At 38.8% G+C, this 18704-nt stretch overlaps 1 protein-coding gene across 1 annotated transcript in view; it reads right to left on the reverse strand.

The window, feature by feature from the left end:
- The window catches only part of RORB (RAR-related orphan receptor B), a gene marked incomplete at its 5' end in the record, with an annotated part of 38414 nt that extends 19965 nt beyond the window's left edge, over positions 1 to 18449 (reverse strand). Inside the window, 3 exons of the mRNA XM_010144860.1 lie at positions 9898 to 10299; positions 13369 to 13510; positions 18364 to 18449. Of these exons, the coding sequence (XP_010143162.1) occupies positions 9898 to 10299; positions 13369 to 13510; positions 18364 to 18449 (630 nt within the window). The remainder of the gene's footprint in view (positions 1 to 9897; positions 10300 to 13368; positions 13511 to 18363) is intronic.
- Between the last annotated feature and the right edge of the window lie 255 nt (positions 18450 to 18704).

An 18704-nucleotide genomic window follows, 5' to 3' on the forward strand; every position in this document is an offset into this window, starting at 1 on the left:
AAATCCTAGAGCACCCTTATAAATGCTTAAAGGACTCTGCTTAATAATACTTTTCTTGGGTCTCAGCCAATTTAGTAAAAAATGTATATTTTATACTAAATAGAAATAATTTAGCTGGCAGTGAAAGCACTAACCAAGGCAATAGTTAGAGCTTATGGGACATGGATTCTACAGGCACCATATAATTATAAAAAATTTCTTGAGATGAACTGTTTTCTAACTTCTTCCAGCAGAGCCTACATAAAGAGATTGCTATGTTAAAATTGAGATTGTTCTGAAACAAGAATGTGATTTCCTTTTAAAACAAACATTGCTTGGAGTGGAAATTCCTTGCCATGAAACCTAGAAATGTGAATGGAACAAATGAAATATCATGGGTTTTTAAACCAGGGTTGGAAGGGTTTGCTCTGTCATAGTCTGGAAAACCTGGAAGAGGTTAGACATACATTTTAGCACTTCTTTCACTGTCACAGGCTTACATTTAGCTTTTTATAGAAATTTTAAACAACCTAGCCATAGAAATGCTTTAAAAAGTAATGAGAATACAGCCTATGATAGTTCTGTTTTCCTGTAGTGTGGCAACTGAGTTCTATCAAAGAGTCAGTGCACATAGTGTCAGAAAGAATTTGGTTATCACAAGCAATTTCAATGATCAAGCTAAAAACATCCATGTTGTCAGAAAGGAACACAAGACAGTGCTCCACGCCTCAATATCTTGCTTCAACTGTTCAAGTTTACACATGACTTTCTTCCCTGCAAGACTACTGCAGTACAAAAACTGTATTCTGGCAATCAGTTCCAGCATTTGTCTGACCCGTATGTCTTGTGGCATTGTATTTTCCAACTAAATACATCCATGTTCCTCTCCCATGTGTTTCACTCCAACTTTTTCTCATATCTTTTCACTCTTTTATAGAAGAATTGTCACTGTTCTGTGAAATAAAGTATCAAAACTGAATGGACTGAAGACAGGCATCATTACCTATAGAGCTGAGAACAGCATCACAAACTGAATTACAAGCAGAATTACATTATTCTCAAGAATAAGGTGGAAAGTAGTGAAAAGCATGAAGTGAGTGATGAAATCTGCCAGACAGAAAGCACACAGAGTGAAAAAGTTAAGTACAGTCTCAGGAAGTCAAACTTAGGATGTTGCATGTGCCTGAGGTTTATGGAAAGATTAACCAATGTTGTCCAGGATTGAAAAAGAAATACAGCATGTATGCCAGATTAAGGTCTCAGAAAGCACAAGGTAAATATACATATTGTTGATGCTGACTGCCCAAAACCATCATGCACAAGAATTAAGGACAGGGAGTATTGACACTGAGATAAAGGGGTTGCTCAGATGCAGAAGTAAGCAACTTATCAGTACTAATTCAAATCACGCCAACTGTTGCATCTACCACGCCTCTTCCATGTGCTACAGGGATTCATAAATCATCACTGCCTTGCCCTTGATTCTCATCTGCAGCACAATGTTTGCCTCCTCACAGGCTGTGTGAGATACAATCCTGCAATACAACATCCTTTACATATCCCTGGCCCTCCATGCTCTGCTACGTGCTCCAGCCTTCTGTGTCTCAGGGTTTCTTGCAGAAAGAAGGTTACCAGTTGTTCTGCTATTGACGTCGTTGCTCTGAAGCATACAATAAACAGGGTATCAGCCGAATGGCTATTCCTACCATTGGCAAAAATGCACACCTCAGTACTCACTATACCATTAGCTTTGCATTGATCTTTTTGGATGATATCTAATCTGACAATATTCACAGCACAGTGCTATTCCTGAGAAGATTGTCATGATGTATGGTAATATATGAGATAGAAGATATATATGAGATGGTACTTTACATATTTTGACTGCTACAAATGGTTGTTTTCTAACTGCTTTTTGGATTCTCAGTAAAATGAATAATTTTGTAAAATTTGGTTATGCAAGAAAATACTCATATATTTTGAGAAAGGGAGGAATTATATATGCTTGCCTTAATGGATTAGAAATGTACGCACTTTAAAGAACTGTATTATCATGCTTTAGAAATGCAAGGTATAGATAAGTTGTTTTTAGTACTGTTTAATGCATCTCGTTAAGTAATTTGTAAAACAATCTGAAAGTAAGTAAAACAGAACTAAGGATCACAAAATGTTCCTCATTCTTAGTCTCAGTTAAAAGATGTCACTGATTTTACTAATTTAATTGCTTAGTCTAGCTGCTTTTCTTGTTCGGATAGTCAAAACCACAGTTAAGATGTGACCTCATTGTCTTGGGTTTTGTTGAAAAACACCGTCAGTAGATAATTTTCATTTCTTGAAAACATGCACCATATGCCAGAAGTAATTAAACTTTATCTCTCTCTGAACAGAACTCTTGATTCTATTCCCACTTGAAACACTTATCCCCACAATAAACATAAAGGACAATATTGAAAATGACATTTTCTGCAGCATCTAGAGTGCATGGTCTATGCTGTGATCAAACCCCAGCTAGGAATGATGCCAATGGTCATAATTTGTAAAATTATTATGACGTTACTAATTGGCCTGCATTTGACATATAACAATCATGGAATCACAGAATACCAGGTTGGAAAGGACCTCAAAGACCATCTGTTCCAACCTTTATTGGCAAAAGCCAATACAAACTGACTTAACTAAAAAAGACATTAAATTGCTTTCAGAAATACCCAGAAAGCTTCATAATTTGCAGGAAAACCCAGCCTGAAGTATACTTTTAGGCTACCTACTGCACTTTCAAATAGTTTTAGATTAATTGTTTTACTGTATAAATTTGAACTGGAGTTAATAAAAAGGCACATTGCATTGGGCTTATTGAACTGCTATAACTCGTGTTAAGTGTAGTCAAGCAGGACTGCCAGATCCAACGTGCAGCTGATCTGGTCCACTACAGTCACTGTGAGGCTGTGGATGCTTGGTGATTTGAAAATCACAGGGTGAAAAAAGCCGTGCTTAAATACAGTACCTTCTAGAAAACAGTCCTCATTTTCTAAATCTCCATCAAGAGTTGTAACACAAACTCTGTCCTCCCTAAGTCTTCTTAAATCAGTAAGTGCTAAAATATGTTCTTGGTAAAAGATAACAACGTAATCAGCTGCTCATGAACATTTGGATCATTTAAACTACAGGGCTGGGCAATTGAAACTCATTAAATCCTTTATGTAAATCTGTAATTAGGCTGGTTTAGTTTAAATTTACAAATAAAGAGGTATTACTAAATGGAGGTGGGAAAAGAGAACCAGAATATCTTACCAATTTTCAAAATACTGTATTTTCCCCCAACATTTCTGCCAAATTATTTGTTGATTTTATTGAGTAAATTTATTTCTAAATATATGCTTAAATGAATCAGAATCTACAATTATAAAAAAACCACTCTTCACTCCAGTTCAGCTAGAATGCTAATGCTTCATCAGCTAATGCTCTAATTTATTCCTTCACTTTTCTATTTTTATGAAGTTGAAGCATTTCCTAATTGTCAAATTAGTTTTAAAACTTACCATTCCCTGCTCTCTTGTTGAGTGTATGAAAAGGGAAAAAATTAATTAGTTAGAAATCCCCCAGAATCCTATGTTTTGTCACACGAACTGAAATGTGTACAGAACTGAAATATTAATTTATTCTGATTGTCGCCTTTAAACAGGTAATGATGGTAAGATACAGTGCCTTAAGGGTATCTGTGCAGAAATGCACACGGTGCACATTTTTAATTGTTCACTAGGTGGCAATATTGATCTGCTTAAATACATCTCTAAGGCTGTAGACACCTGCCCTGCAAGATTTGACTGTCACCTTGGTAGGTGGGATATTAAACTATGGCTTAGAAAAAGAGGTGAAGAAACATTACACAGGACTACAGACACAAACGCATCATTTCTGCTTTGCTATGTTGTAAGCAGCAGCCTTGTAAAGGAAAGACCAACACTGTTGTCAATGTCACCTACGGTATGGATTTTAGTTAGAGAATTCACTGCATTTTAAGAGTGATAGTCCCTACAGTGTCCCTTCAAACAACATCTAACTGACCAATATGCGTTCAGCAAGCTGTCCATTAACACTTGATCTGGCACAGGGAAAAAGTCCTGGAGATACAGAAAAGGAGGTTAAAGAATAATAACCAAAAATGTTTATCACATTGGTAGAGTGCTTTTGCAACCTTCAATAGCAAGGCACGGCATACTTTTAAAGGCATCAGTCTGATGCTGGTACATATATTAACATATGCAACATACAATACTGTGTACACCCAGGAACAGTATGATGATTTGAAGATGACAATCAGGCTTGGAGGAATAAAGTAAATTCTTCTAAAGTTAGTGGAAAGAGTTCTACTGGAGGGAGAATGGTGTGGGTCTAGCTCTACCTCAGCCAAGGAGTTGAGAGTGTTCCCAGGTGAAAATCTCTCAGGAAGGGATAGTGAATGAACTACATGCCAAGTTCCTGGTCATGAGACACTGCAGCAATGGAAATCCAGTAACTTCATAGTATATATAGTTGTTCAATGTAGGTCCTGGGATAAATGTATGAACCCAGCTAAATTAAGGCTTATATACGCACAGTGTGTCATTTGCAGTTACCGAGGGGGCTTTTCTTTTACATACCCATCCGGAGCCAGTCTTTGAAACATTTTGAATGTTTTGCTTTACTGCCATTTTCCAGTCAGTGGGTCAGGGTCAAAAGAGCTGTGTGTTAGGGTAGATTTGGTAAGGCCAGGTGAAGCCTCCTCCAGTTCTCACCATGTGGTTGTCCTAGTGAGCTATTGCCCGCCTTGAGACACATGCAGCAGAGCAGGGTTAGAGGGGCTGGGAAAAGGCAAGGTTGGGCCTGAGCCTTCCAAACTTACCTACTATTTGATTTTCATTTTGGTAGAAATGTAAGCTCTCTAAGCCACTGGGAACCTTCAAATAGCGCTGATTTGAAGAAACACCTTGTAAATATACACAAACAACACTAATTTTTCTGCAATTACAGAGACTGTGCTATGTGACCTCCTGTACATTCTAGTGGTGCCTTATTGACTACCTAAATACACATAGCTATAGGGCACTTTTCAATTCGACCTGGAGTGAACCCTTAACCAATCTGTTTTCTCCATAACAGTGTTTGCTAATAATTTTTTCTTATCATTAGGAAATCATAGGCTGGTAATCTCAACTGCAGTCAAGGCAGGGAAACCTTTCAAATTACTCTTTTTAGAACAAGATCTGAGCCATATATTTTGTGAGGAAAATGCAACACTCAGCTCAGTGACAGATAAAATTATGCATATATATTTAAACAAGATGGTCTTTAATTTGACCAAGTCTAAAAATAAGCCTTTAATACCTGATAATTTAAAGTCACACTTAGGAGGAAGCATTGCCCTCCCTCTGTGGGGCTACTGGGGTCAGGAAGTGGAGCTCCCTTCTCACTTTAGGATTTCCTATGCACCAGCTGACCTCTGTGGCTCTCTCTGTGAGGAGAAAGCCCTTCTGCAAATGACCAAATTCTCCTTTTCGACAGGATGAACACATTTCACCCTATGGTTTGAACTCCCACAGTGGCATGAATAATTTCTGCCTTCCCAGATGTGCAGTCGGCACAGTGGCCAGGGAGAAACAGGACTGTGCTATGGGGTCTCGGGCAGCTTGCACTCTCAGGCCATGGGTGTCTCCTGTGCTGCTCACTTCACTGGCTGAAGGACACAGCCAGGTTGTGCCACCCATGGACAGGCAAAACAGGTGAAGAGCCCACCCAACTCATTTGGTCACTGCATCAGACCTACTTTGTGCTCTGCTCACTCAGCTACAAATCCAGAATGAGTTTCCAACATGATGCCTTGACTTAAGGACAAAAATATCTCCCTTAAAAGAAAATGGAGATGGACTGGAAATGCAGATGATGCTGAGCTGAGACTCTGCTCTTGCATGCTTATTCATGAGCTTTGGACTGATTTCTTTATGCTTTGAGTTTCTTTTTGTAAGAGGAACTGGAATACTGTCAGGGACTGAGCCTAAGGCACAGTTCTGCTAACAGCAAACTACCTCATTTTGTCCCTAGTAAGCTCTGGCAGTTAAATGAGAAATGAGAAATTTGTAGAATTTTGTAGTTTTATCTACTCTTTCTTATACTTAACCCGCTCTTCAATAAGAAACTACCAATCCTGCTTCTTAGAGTGATCAGATAATGTGCAGTTGTACCCTGGACTATTCAACTCATTTGGAGGAATATACTAGTTCTAAACATGTGTGAAGGGGCCCTATATAACTTCAGGTTGTTAGCATCTCTTTCTCCTATTTCCTGGTACAGTACAGTACAGAGATACTAGTAAGCATGCAATGCAGGATAAGCTGCATTCTGCTTGATGTGCTATTCTAACACTGTGTGTTAAAATATTTACTGTATAAAAATTTTGAATTTCAAAACTGTTAAGTAAAAAAAATTAAATTCCCACTACAAAGTCTACTGTAGATGAAGGCATGTTCAGCAAAATTAAAGCATAGAACTGTTAAAGATAAAGTAGGCTGGACCATTTAGATTCTTTTTTGGTGGAATTAGAAAATTAACATGTAAAGAAAAGAATGTGAATGATGCGTATATTATGTCAGAGTATCTTAGAAAATATGATTTTCATAACTGAATCAAACTGACAGGGAAATAAATACTTATTATTCAAATTTTTCAGATAACCATACTGTTGGATAGCAAGCAAAAAGTAAATACTAGAGTAATTTATGCAATTGCAGCAAGCTGTTTAGTCAAGTGCAGCAGGGACCATTGTTAGAACTTGTTTTACAAGACTTCAACATTTTCATTAATAATCTGAAAGAGGGTCTACAGCTTGCTAATTAAATAAAGACATAACTGTGAAAGAAGTCACAAAGCATCAATGAGGACTGAGGCATAATAAAACAGGATTGAAGAGGTTAGAAAAATGAGAAAGAGAAATTGAGATTCAAACTTGGAAATGTGTGGTGAGATGTGTCTTAATAAAAAATGTCCTATACAGGAGAGAAGTGGTGAGTGACAAGCAAAGCAATAACACCGAAGGAATAAGTAACTGGATACTAGATGGCATGTGATGCAGAAGCTGCTAAGACTATTTTGATTCTAGACCGCCTGTGAAGAAGTCTGTACTTTGGAGAGCTTAAAGCAACTTTTAGGAGCTCAAGGATGAAAGGAGTTTCTCTACATTCATTTATGAGGAAAAAAATTAGAAGTTTGCACTAAAGATCAGTTAAGTGGCAAGTGAGGTTGTGCTTAAAAAAAGACTTGCATTTGAAGAATATAAAAACCAGAAGGAAACTAAGACTGGAAATTTGAATCTGGTAGAAAATCTTCAGTGAGGAAAAGAACTAACGCGATCTGGGGTACTTAAACTGTTTAGTGTATCAATAGGCAAGGTATCGGACACAAGGATCAACGCAGTATAGTTTTTTCATTTCCTATGTATTCGCTGTGACTTCATCTAACAGTTATGGTAGTAACTTCTGTATAACACGAGCTGAGCTTATTCCTAAATCTCACTGGCGTGATTAAGATACAATGCTGTGGTGAAATTTAAGCGCACTATAATATGAAATCATTGCATCCCAGTGCTTAGGGTTTTCCTGCTTTGACTGCAAGACTGCAGCTATACAGATGGTCCAACAATCTACTGTAGTATTAAGAGGCATTTTCTGTTTGTGTTTTAAAAATGAAAATGTAATTTCCCTGGGCACTAATCCTGATATTTTATGGTACATCTCTTCCATTTATTCAGTGGTGTCAGCCAATCCGTTACACTACATTATCCGTCGCTAACATCCTTACCTTTTTGCTGTAGGTGCCACAAATGACACAGGGCAACATAACATATGGGTAACATAACTAGCAAATTAGGAGCACCCGTTTCAATTTCAAAAGGAAGAGAGGTATATAAATATCAGCACTCGAATTTTGCGGTCAGCTCAGAGACAGGCTCTTTGCTATGTCCTACTCCCTGTGCTCTGGGGTTTTTCCTGCTTTGTGTACTCCAGAAGTAGAACACTGGCCACATGACACAGGATAAAAGATTGGGAAATGTGGGGTGGGTTTAGGGATGGCTGGTTTAGGCCAAGGAGAGCAAAAAAATGGGTGAATATGTAAGAATTATACATTATTTATAAGTGAATTTAAGCAATGTCACAGGAGATAAAAGTTAAATGATTCTCTAAAGCTCCATGAGTCAAAAGACCCCACTGATTTCAGTCGGATCCTTTAGCCACTAAAGATGCAGTCCTGAGGCTATATTGTCTCTTTGGTCTCACTTCTGGAACTGAGCAAGCACAAACCCTAATTCATGGACTATCAGAATTGTCTTATTTCTGTTACCTCTTCTGAGCATCTCTGGGAACATGTCCCTTTGCTACAGGGTGCTGCAGGGAAATGTATCTTATGACTGTTTAAACTGTCCCTCAGCTGGTTTGGAGTACTGTGAACCACTGTTGAAGGACTGAGGTTTGCACAATCCACATGTGAGTATTATTCATATGGCCACAAAGACTGAGAGGGAAGTTGGAGCAGATGTTCCTCACTAATCCTCTGTAGTGCTAAGCTGTGGGTGTAGGACTTCACTGGACAGCAGCCTAGGCCAAACATGGTAACAAAACACCTCCCACTCAACAGAGTGGCAGAAAAGCAGAGCTTTCTCCTGCACAATCTGCAGCGGAAGCACACATTTTGTTACACAGCCTTCTGCACATCCATGAGCAGAAAACATACTACAGATTCTAGCTGCACCTTCATTTTTTTATCATACGGTAACTACTACATACACGCTTATTGCAATATATATCCAGTGCATGTCACATCTCCAGAGCCCTCAGCAGGTCTGAGTACACACATAAATTTACCTATTTCAGCGTACATCCACAAGGCAGCAAAGTCAGGCCAGAACTACAGAGGGTTTTTAAGGTGTGACATTAATTAATTTGTTACGGGTACTCTTGAATACCTCCTTTTTTAATTAACTTCTTATTTCTTTTAAATTAAATTCCATTAATGAAGTATTACTCTTTGATTACATTTTTAACTACAACCGACTTAGCATACTTCACTTGTTGAGGTGGGAAGCACCTAATTAGAATGCCAATCTTCTTCCATGTTATGTCTTTATAACAGAAGTAATACTTCCACTTGTGTTGGAGAGGTAGAACTAGAGACGTTAGATGAATAGAAATTCTCCTTAGAGAAGAAGCACCGTTAGCCGTTGCCTTTCAGACTGTCTCATCTCACAGAGAGTCTCTTTGCTGCTTTTCAAAGAAGATATCAAGGGACAAGTTCTCCAAGGCATTCAAGCACAGGGACTGGAGTATCCATGCAGCTACATTCAGAATTTGTGCACCCCATGAATTCAGTGAACTTGCTCTGCGTGTACATCAACACACCAGAAGAAGCAAGCTGGTGCTTTTTGACAATAAATACTCCAGAATTAGCTGCCATGGGGATTGTGGGTGTTGACAAGAATACAAATGGTTGGCTGAAGAGATCATTTAACCCTGCTAGTAATGAGCTCATTTGAAACAAGCTCCCTGCTACTAATTATTGCTCGGATCTGATTGATTTATCACCTGCTTTGATGCTTCTATTTCATAAACTGAACATGAACTGCTGATTTTAAGAAAATGAATAATTTGCAGATGTTGGTAAAACCACATCTGTCTTGATACTGTGTCAATTACTGCAAGACTCTTTCCTCTACTCCCTGTACGTGTGTGCACATACACGTGTGAACATGCGATTACTGTGTACCTGTGTAAAAGAAACCTATGCGATATTTTAATAAAGGCGGTATTACAGTCTAGCATATGTGTGTATATATATATACATATATATGTATACACACACAGAGTACTCTAAAGAAAAAAGAATTTTCCTTACCTATTTCAGTCATGGATATCCCCGGAGCTAATTGCCCATTGTTGAAAGAGCTATAGGTAAACAAGTTTGGTACAGAGGTGAGGTCATAGATAGGTTCCTGCTTTATCTGTTTGATTCCAGTCATATCTAACCCAGACTGGTCTGGGGAAGGCTGGGCAGAATCCACATTATAATAACCCTCAGACTTCGGCAGGTCAATGACGTGCCCATTTGAGTAGGTGCTCCCAGTTTCGTTATTCAGATTGCTCAGGCCATTGCTGATGCTGTTGCTGTAAACCCTGGCTAGGGCTTCTGCCTCACCGCTCTGCTGCTGCCGTTGTTCCTGCAGTCGCTGCTGGTGCTTCTGCACTTCAGCATACAAGCTATCTCTCTGCTTTTTGGACATTCTTCCAAACTTCACAGCTGCAAGCAAAGCACAATGCAAACTGTTGTAATCTTTAATTTTTTCTTGACTTCACTCAAGCCCACCACCCTTTTGATATTCACTTTCAGCTTTCCTTTTGCCATGGAAACTTTTTTTTTTCCAGTGGAAGTGAGAGAGGATGCAAAGTTTTACACTACATGCATCTCACAGAGGAAAAATTATGATGTGCTTCGATTTATGAGGTGATGACAATGACTCCTATGTGACGGGAGGGCCTCAGTCAACTGACTCACTTTTGACTGTGAATGTTAAAAAGACCATGCATCCTTTTATATCTCCGTGTTCACTGAACAACAATCCAGAGCTGTATGAAATGTACAGTCTGTAGATTCATATCTCATGGGATTTACCAACTTTCCACAAACCTTTAAACAGTGCACAAACAGGATTAGTACTATGGATGAAAACAAACCCTAAAGCATTATTATTACATCCTTTCAATGGGGTGTTATCTTTACAATTTTTTTTTTTTAATCTTACAGGTTAGAGTTACAACCTAGAGGAAAACAACAGATTTGGAAGTAAACAGCACAAATGAATGTCATCTTTTCCACAGAGAAAGTCTCAGGGATTTACACAATCAATTTACATAATCTCCATGCACAAATCCGTGCATTCCTTCTGATGAGAAAGGAAGGAAAACACCAGAGTGCAAACCACTCTCCCCAGGAACAGGGTTCATTACACTAAGACTGAAACTTTAAAAAATGGCAGGCTGATTGCTGTGGAACTAGGAGGAATAAATCCACAGCCCGCACATACAGTGTGTCATAGCTGATTATGTCCCCTCCACCCCCACCTCCAACCATCTCTCTATAAATTCTGGCTTTCTACTGGGCTAGATCTTAGGATCTCAGAGCAGAGTTAGTTGTTAATTGTGCTCTAAAACAATTGAGGGATACATTCAGCAGAATTTATCAAGGCACAGATAAGAGGACATTGCTCTGGAAATATTGGTTTTGACATTATGAGGTGTATTCTCCAATGCTGAATATTTCCAGTCCATCTATAACTGGGATCAATTCAGAGTCATCACATTTATTAGAACAGGATGGGCTTGGCTCTCATTTTTCTACCCGATAGATCAGCCATAGTTCTTGAGAAGAGTCTGAGCGTACACAAGTGGATGAATGTGAAAATCTTCAATCAGGGAAAAGAACAGAAAAGGAAGAATGTAATATTAAAAAGCAGTGCCAGAACACCAAGGAGATGGCAGCCTCTTCAATTTATTTGCACTTTTTTACACTAAGAGTTTTTTTCTCATTGCCAACCTCAGCTTACTTGCAGCCCTTCACACAGGCTGCAAGCTACCTCACATGAACACAGCTTGCCTTGGAATCTGTTCATGGTGCACTGGACACCCTTATGGATAATAAACAAATACTGTATTTGAAAAATGCAACTGTGTATCTTCTTCAGATTTAGGGCCTCAGTAATAAAAACAAGCACCCACTGCTTATTCTCATTATATATTCATTAATTGGCTTCTCCAGCTGCTGTCAATTATCATCCTGCCTCTGCATGATAAAAATGAATCTGTTACATGGCTGAGAGGTAAAAATCACAGTCAATTTCTCTGTTAAAAAAATCCATACATCCTTTTTTGAACTTCCAAAAGCTCTTAATATCGTTAACTATAAACACCCTTACAAAAACACTCAGAGAGGAAAGTGATGCTCTCAGAAGAATGACTCCTTTGGTCTATACGCAGTGGTCCCTGAATTATAGGTTGGGAAAACAGTGCTGTCAGTCACATTAAAATGTCCCTGTGATACCTCAAACCATTGGAAGATATTACTTTCAGGAGGAAAGCATGTGCTGTTAAATTGCTGAGATTTTACTACTTTAATCTCCTCCAGGAAGAATCAGGAGCTAAGGCATCAAGTAAGATGCATGCTAGGACCAAAAAGAGTTCACATATTAAAGGCTAGTCTGTAAGACCCCTCCCAGACTGGTAAAATTGCTGAGCAAGTTGTTTCAGTGAGACATGAGACACACTGAGGTAGGAAAAAACTTATTACAGTCCAGATTTAAAACAAGTTTATAATTTGTGGACCATCTAAAGAAATAGTTCTTTAAGTAACTTCTCCATCAATGACTGTTAATTTCAAATGGCACATTTTGTGTAAACTTTCTAAGACATAAAACTGCTGCCAGGCAATCAAAATCAATATAATCTGACTTCAAAATCAGAACATTTTCTTCTCATACTTTTCGACAATTTAAAACATACTTGTGAGCTGGAAAGCCTCTGCACAAGCAGGGGTGGCTGGGTCAGATTGGCTGTGGGAGCCTTGACTAAACCTCCCACTGCCTGCAGCTCTAGTATGGTGCATATTCTCAGCCTGCCAATCATGGCTTGGAGGTCATGCCACCACTTGGATGGTGGTCCAGAGCTCTGCAAGGACCAAAGGATCCTACTCTCAGATATATTGTTGAGCTTTCCTCTGGTGTAGTGCCCACTTTCAGTGCTAAACTACAAAATGTTTCTTCTGTAGATCATGACAGGGACAGAGGCAATGCACAGGTAGAAAAAGATTTCTTTAGCAATGCAAAATATTTGATCAAGTCCTCTGAATGAAACAGACAGAAACCCCTGATGCTATCAAAGTGTAAATTTCTTCTTAACTACCTATTTACTGACACAAACCTTTAGAGATCTCAAGAAAAGGGATGCTTTCACACATCAGTATTTAATGTTACGATAAATGTTAATGTTTAATATAAGAGGTTATCTAAACTGGAATACAAATTCACCTCTCCAGAGGTAACTTTTTTTTGCTTTTAATCAGAACAACACATTTCATTTTTGATTCTTTCTGTGACAAACTAATTTTGCTCTCCATTTTGTGATTTCCCTACCCTCCCCATGAAAATAGTCTCCTTTGTTAACTCAACGGCAAAGGTCTGTGTCTCACAGTGTGTGCACTACAAAGCAAGGAGCTGTTCCTCTCTCTTTTCCCAGAAATGTACAGGGAGTTTAAGTAAGTCAGCGGTGAAAAAGAGTTTCAAAGGGTTTAGGTGTGAAGCACAATCTGACTCTTTACCATCTCGAGACATTCCCAGGGCAAGACATTTCTGCAGTCGGCAGTGTTGGCAACGATTTCTGTTGGTTCTGTCAATTAAACAGTTTCTTTGCCTTGGGCAGGAGTAGGAGGCATTGTTCTGCTGACTCCTCCGAAAGAATCCCTAGGGGCAAGAAAGTGAGACAAAGCATTACCACTTGCATATATGTACACACACACACACACACACACACACACACACACACACACACACACACACACACACACACACACACACACACACACACACATACAACCTTGTAAATGACTACAGTAATCTTACTCAGTACAATGTTACTTATACTGTGGCTTTGCAGATGAGTTGGTTTTGTATAGTGACATTAAGGAACGTGTACTTTTAATAAGGAGAATTGTGTGTTTTCCTATAAAGAATGCAATTCCACTTTATTAAAACACCAAATCACAAAATAGTATGAGTTGGAAGGGACCTCTCTTGATTATCTAGTCCAACCCCTTCCCCACTGGAGCAGGTTCATCTGGAGCAGGTTCATCTAGAGCAGGTTGCACAGGATCGCATTGAGGCAGGTTTTGAATATCTCTGGAGAAGACTCCACAACCTCTCTGAGCTCTGGGTTCCAAGGCTCTGTCACCGCCAAGTAAAGAAGTTTTTTCTCAAGAATGAATTCTTATTGTGCAATAACAACCATGTATTATCTAATGCTTGCTCCTAATAGCATTGAGGCATGTTTTGAATATCTCTGGAGAAGACTCCACAACCTCTCTGAGCTCTGGGTTCCAAGGCTCTGTCACCGCCAAGTAAAGAAGTTTTTTCTCAAGAATGAATTCTTATTGTGCAATAACAACCATGTATTATCTAATGCTTGCTCCTAATAGAGGAGAAGTTTGTCAGCATTTGTAAACTGATGACTTAAAAACACTTGTTCTGACTATTTTCTTCCTTTAATGACAGAGGCTGGTAATAACCAGCACTGGCAATGCAATAGCATTAGAAGCTGAAGTCTGCTGTTCAATTTAACCTGGCAAATGTTGATCTGATCTGGAGTAACCATACATTTTCAGTAGTGAAAAATAATTAAAATTCACACATCACAAAAGCACTAGGATTTAACGACTGTATCAAGTAAAGCCAACACACAAAAGAGAAAGCAACACCTTTAGACACTACCATGAGAAAGTAACGACATTTTCCATATCAATGATGTTGAAATATCCATTTTATCTATGTAAAAATTTTAAGTTACTCTATCCTCTTGAAGATTTTTCTGGTCAATTGTGGGCTATTTGGCTAAAGACCAGAGGGCTGGAAGGAGAGTATTAATCCATACTTAAGGCCTTACGAGCTCCTAGCTGCTATGAATGACACCGAGAGGTACTTTCATGGTAGGAGTGACAAGAAATGGCAGAGGTGACAAAAGGAATGAAACCAAGGGGTGAGGATTAGAGAGATAAAGAGAGAGAGAAGGCATTTTATTATATTCTTTTCTTCCCTGTAAAATAAACGACAGGAGAAACAGCACATCCAGAGAGAGAGAAACAAAGAAGAGAAGTTCTTTGACCACTTTGGCATCTTTAGATGGCAGCTGCAGGGTTGTGTGGTGTGAGAGTTGAGGGACAGCTTAGTCACCACAAGAAGCCATGAGGAGAAAATAGGCAGAAAGCACCACTACTGCAGTTACTCTAGTCACCAGGAGTGATGTGAAAGAGGCTGTGCCCTTTTGGGTTGGTTTGCAAGCAGCTCCAAATGGAGCCAGAAAGCAAAAGCTGACCTCATTTATCAGGCAAAACCAATGTTATCTCTGCACAGGTTCATGAATGGTAATACCAAGTAATGGAAATGGTGACAGCAGTGAATTTTGGGGGCAATGAGCAAGGCGACAGTGTCACAGGGTTCAGTTTGCTGGTTATGCCTGAATTCTCACTCAAGTGCTTGTGAACCCAGTGAGGACAGTGTGGGGTGTCAGTAACAATAGGCATCAGCCATGATGTCCCACCAAGGACACCGGCAGTTCGACTAGTTCCTGAGGTTGAGCATAACAAGACTCACTTCATCTGGCCTGTGCTGGTTTTATAGTGATTTTAGTGTATCTATGAACTGAATTAAGTTTCATGATATGCACTTTTGAGAATGTGGATGTTTTTCGGTGGAATTCGCAGAAAAAATCTGGTGGGGACTTATGAGACTCTGGCTGACCAAAACTTTTCTGAAACTGTGGAAGAGATTTTAATTTAAGGCTAAATGGATGCTAATTGCAGATATTTCTACTCTATTTGCTGAACTTTACAGCCAGGTTTGGTTTTGACATGTGAAGGATTTTCTCGTTTAAAAGTTTACATTTTAGCAACTCTTATGTGGATATGGGTTTGAGACAACAAATACAAAAAAAAATGTTAAAAACCCCACACAGCCATGTAGAATTGACTGTGACTTATCCTGTAGAACTATTTTATCTCATTAAAGTTATCTTACCTCAGAAGAATTTCTTTGTTCCTTCTTTGTCCCTCTTAGAAAAAAAATCAAGGGTTACATAACAAAATTATTCTACAACAGGTAATTTATTTTTCTGAGGAGACTTTCGTACTACTCTTTCTCCTGCATAATATCTAAATGTTGTCTTACAAAGAACAGACAATCCTTTAATTTCATTTTTTAGAGAATCTTTATATTATATTGGCTTTATTTATCGAGAATAATTCCACCTGAGGGAAGGAGGATGTAGTTCATTACTGAGGACCTACGGACTTAGACAGGTTTCCCAATATTTTCAAGACTGACAACAAGTCTTTCAGCATCTTGAACAAATCACTTTACCCATCACAGATAGCCTGTCTAAGAAAGGAAATTGTCTTGCGAACTACTGTATAAATAAATCATGCCAAAAGAGTGGTAGCAAATACTTTGCTCTGAGGTAAGTAGGAGAGATAATAAAAGGCTTCTGAGCAAAAGAAGGAGCAGAGACAGAGACAGATAGGATGGAAATCTGTCTTCAGGTTTTACGCTTTCAGTGATGATAGTAGCAGAACCCCCATTTTCTTCAGTGGGTCCAGCAGTTTATTCAGCTTGTGCATACGCATGAAACATGCATGCAAGCTCAGGCTTCCACATGAAACAGTAATATTTATGATGCCCTTTAAGCACTTATAATATGCATTTGCAGCAGCATAGCTAACATAGGGACACAGCGTTAAAGGATTTCCTGTCCCTTGAAGTCTCTAGCACTGCCACTGGCAGTAAAATCTATGGATGTCGTGCCCTGAAACGCTGAGGCTGTCTAGTGCCTGGCTCAAAGTCTGCACGCAAGCTTGCAGAGCAGTCCTGGTCTCTTTCTTCCACACATTAAATTAACTCTTAATTAATTCAGACTCCTTACACATTCAGACAAAAGGAGCCAGAAATGACCAGTTATTCGTATGCAGGCTGAGCAAGTAGTTAGTTAATTCCTGGGCAATGAAGAGCAGAGCTGCACTGCCCGGGACAGTGCTCACCTTAAAAAAGAGCTCTGACAGACTGAGATGCCTCCCATCAGACCTGATGTGAAAACTGACATCTTTTTTTCGCAACAGAATCACAAACCAAGATTAGACTAATTGATCTGATACTGCAAAACTGGCACACAAACAATAAGGTTAAAACTTGTGTTAAGTTGAAGAGAAGCTCTTTATCTCAATAAGCAGTCTACACACAGAGCTGAGAGGTATCATCTCCTCTTGAGGCACACACAAAGGCCAGCATTAACCCTAATCACATCTACAGGACACTCTACCCCTAACTGATCTGTGGGCACTGAGTACTGAGACAAGGCTCTTTTTTTAGAAGCATTTTTCTCCTGTAGCTTTTTGCCAATGTTGAAGTATCAGATCAGTTAGACAAATTGTGTTTTACATAATCACCATAAGGAAGATGCTTTTTTCTAGTCCAGCGTCACAGTAAGACAGTGACACATTGCAGGTTGTCCTGTATACAATCGTGAACACTTCTGAAAGAAATCTGATCTTTGACAACATATTGATTCTCAATGTGTTGGCATTAAATATTTTTTTTTTGAATGAGTGCACACAATTTTAAGATTTTTCAGATGGTCTAAAATTCTGTAAAACATTAAGTATTTGTAGACTCGCCTTTTCACTCTACAAATATGCACCCACTTTCAAATGAACACCAGTCTGTGTGTTTCCACATAGAAGAAATCAAAGATGTTACCTCTCCATCCGAGCAATTTCACATCTATAGTGAAAGCTGAAATACCAACACATAATAGCAAATTCTGCTTTTCCATGAGCAATGATAAAATTCCGTAAATAATAAAATCACAGAGTATTTTTAAAGTCGAAAATTGAAGCTTTTCTTCTCTTGGCTGGGGGTCCAATTTGTGATATTTGAACTAATGCCTGGTATAGCATGTTAATATGACTAAGCATCACAGAAGGTTTTTTTGCCCCCCCCCTTTTTCTTATTTCTTTATTTTTTAACCTCCATTTCCCAGTGCTGAAACCTATAAGGAGGAAGGCAAAGGATCCTTTCACACTTCTAATAATGTACGGCATTTTTTCTTTTGGAGATTACAATTTGGCCTGCAGAGAATAGAAAGGGGATCAAATAGGACCTAACTGACACCTGTAAGCTTTTAAGATGTTGAACTGAGATACCACAGCAACTTTTAATGGTACACGGATTGTATAGGAAACGAGATAAGAAAACCATCTCTCAAGCTGATTTAAGGCAGAACAGGTGTGACTTACAGTTGCCAGGCTCTGTATCAGCACTTACACTGCATCCGATGTGATTAACTCATGTTTCCAATGAGGAGGTAACTCTAAAGACTATTTGATGAAAGGAAAACCACTAGTAAAATAAGGCATGAAACGCATCTGTATCAGCAGCAGGCTTTATAGCCTTTGGCATCACTTGCTTGAAAGCATGTTAAGAGTGTATTATGGTACACAGATGCCTGAGGCTAATGCAGATGCTGATGACTATGCTGTATTAAAATCTCATACCTTGCAGCCTTCACATGTGATGACTCCATAGTGTATTCCAGAGGACTTATCACCACAAATTTTGCATGGTATCACTTCAATTTGTGCTGAAAAACAAATCAAGACAAATTATTTTCAGTACATATTTCAGTTTCATTTCTTTCTTTCTCAAATGAAGATCTTAAAAACTAGAGCTAGACACAGATAACCTGTTCATTCCCCTGACAAAGTGAACCTGCTTTGTACTGTACTGCATCTTTCTGAATGCTTTGATTTGGCAAATTTTAATTGCTTCATATTATGTAGTTTCTACCATACCCCATGAAACTTTCCAACAATTTAAGATATCTCATGATTAGCCA

The sequence above is a fragment of the Buceros rhinoceros genome, unplaced genomic scaffold (assembly GCF_000710305.1).
Source record: "Buceros rhinoceros silvestris isolate BGI_N320 unplaced genomic scaffold, ASM71030v1 scaffold17330, whole genome shotgun sequence".
In the NCBI taxonomy this organism is placed as follows: Eukaryota; Metazoa; Chordata; class Aves; order Bucerotiformes; family Bucerotidae; genus Buceros; species Buceros rhinoceros.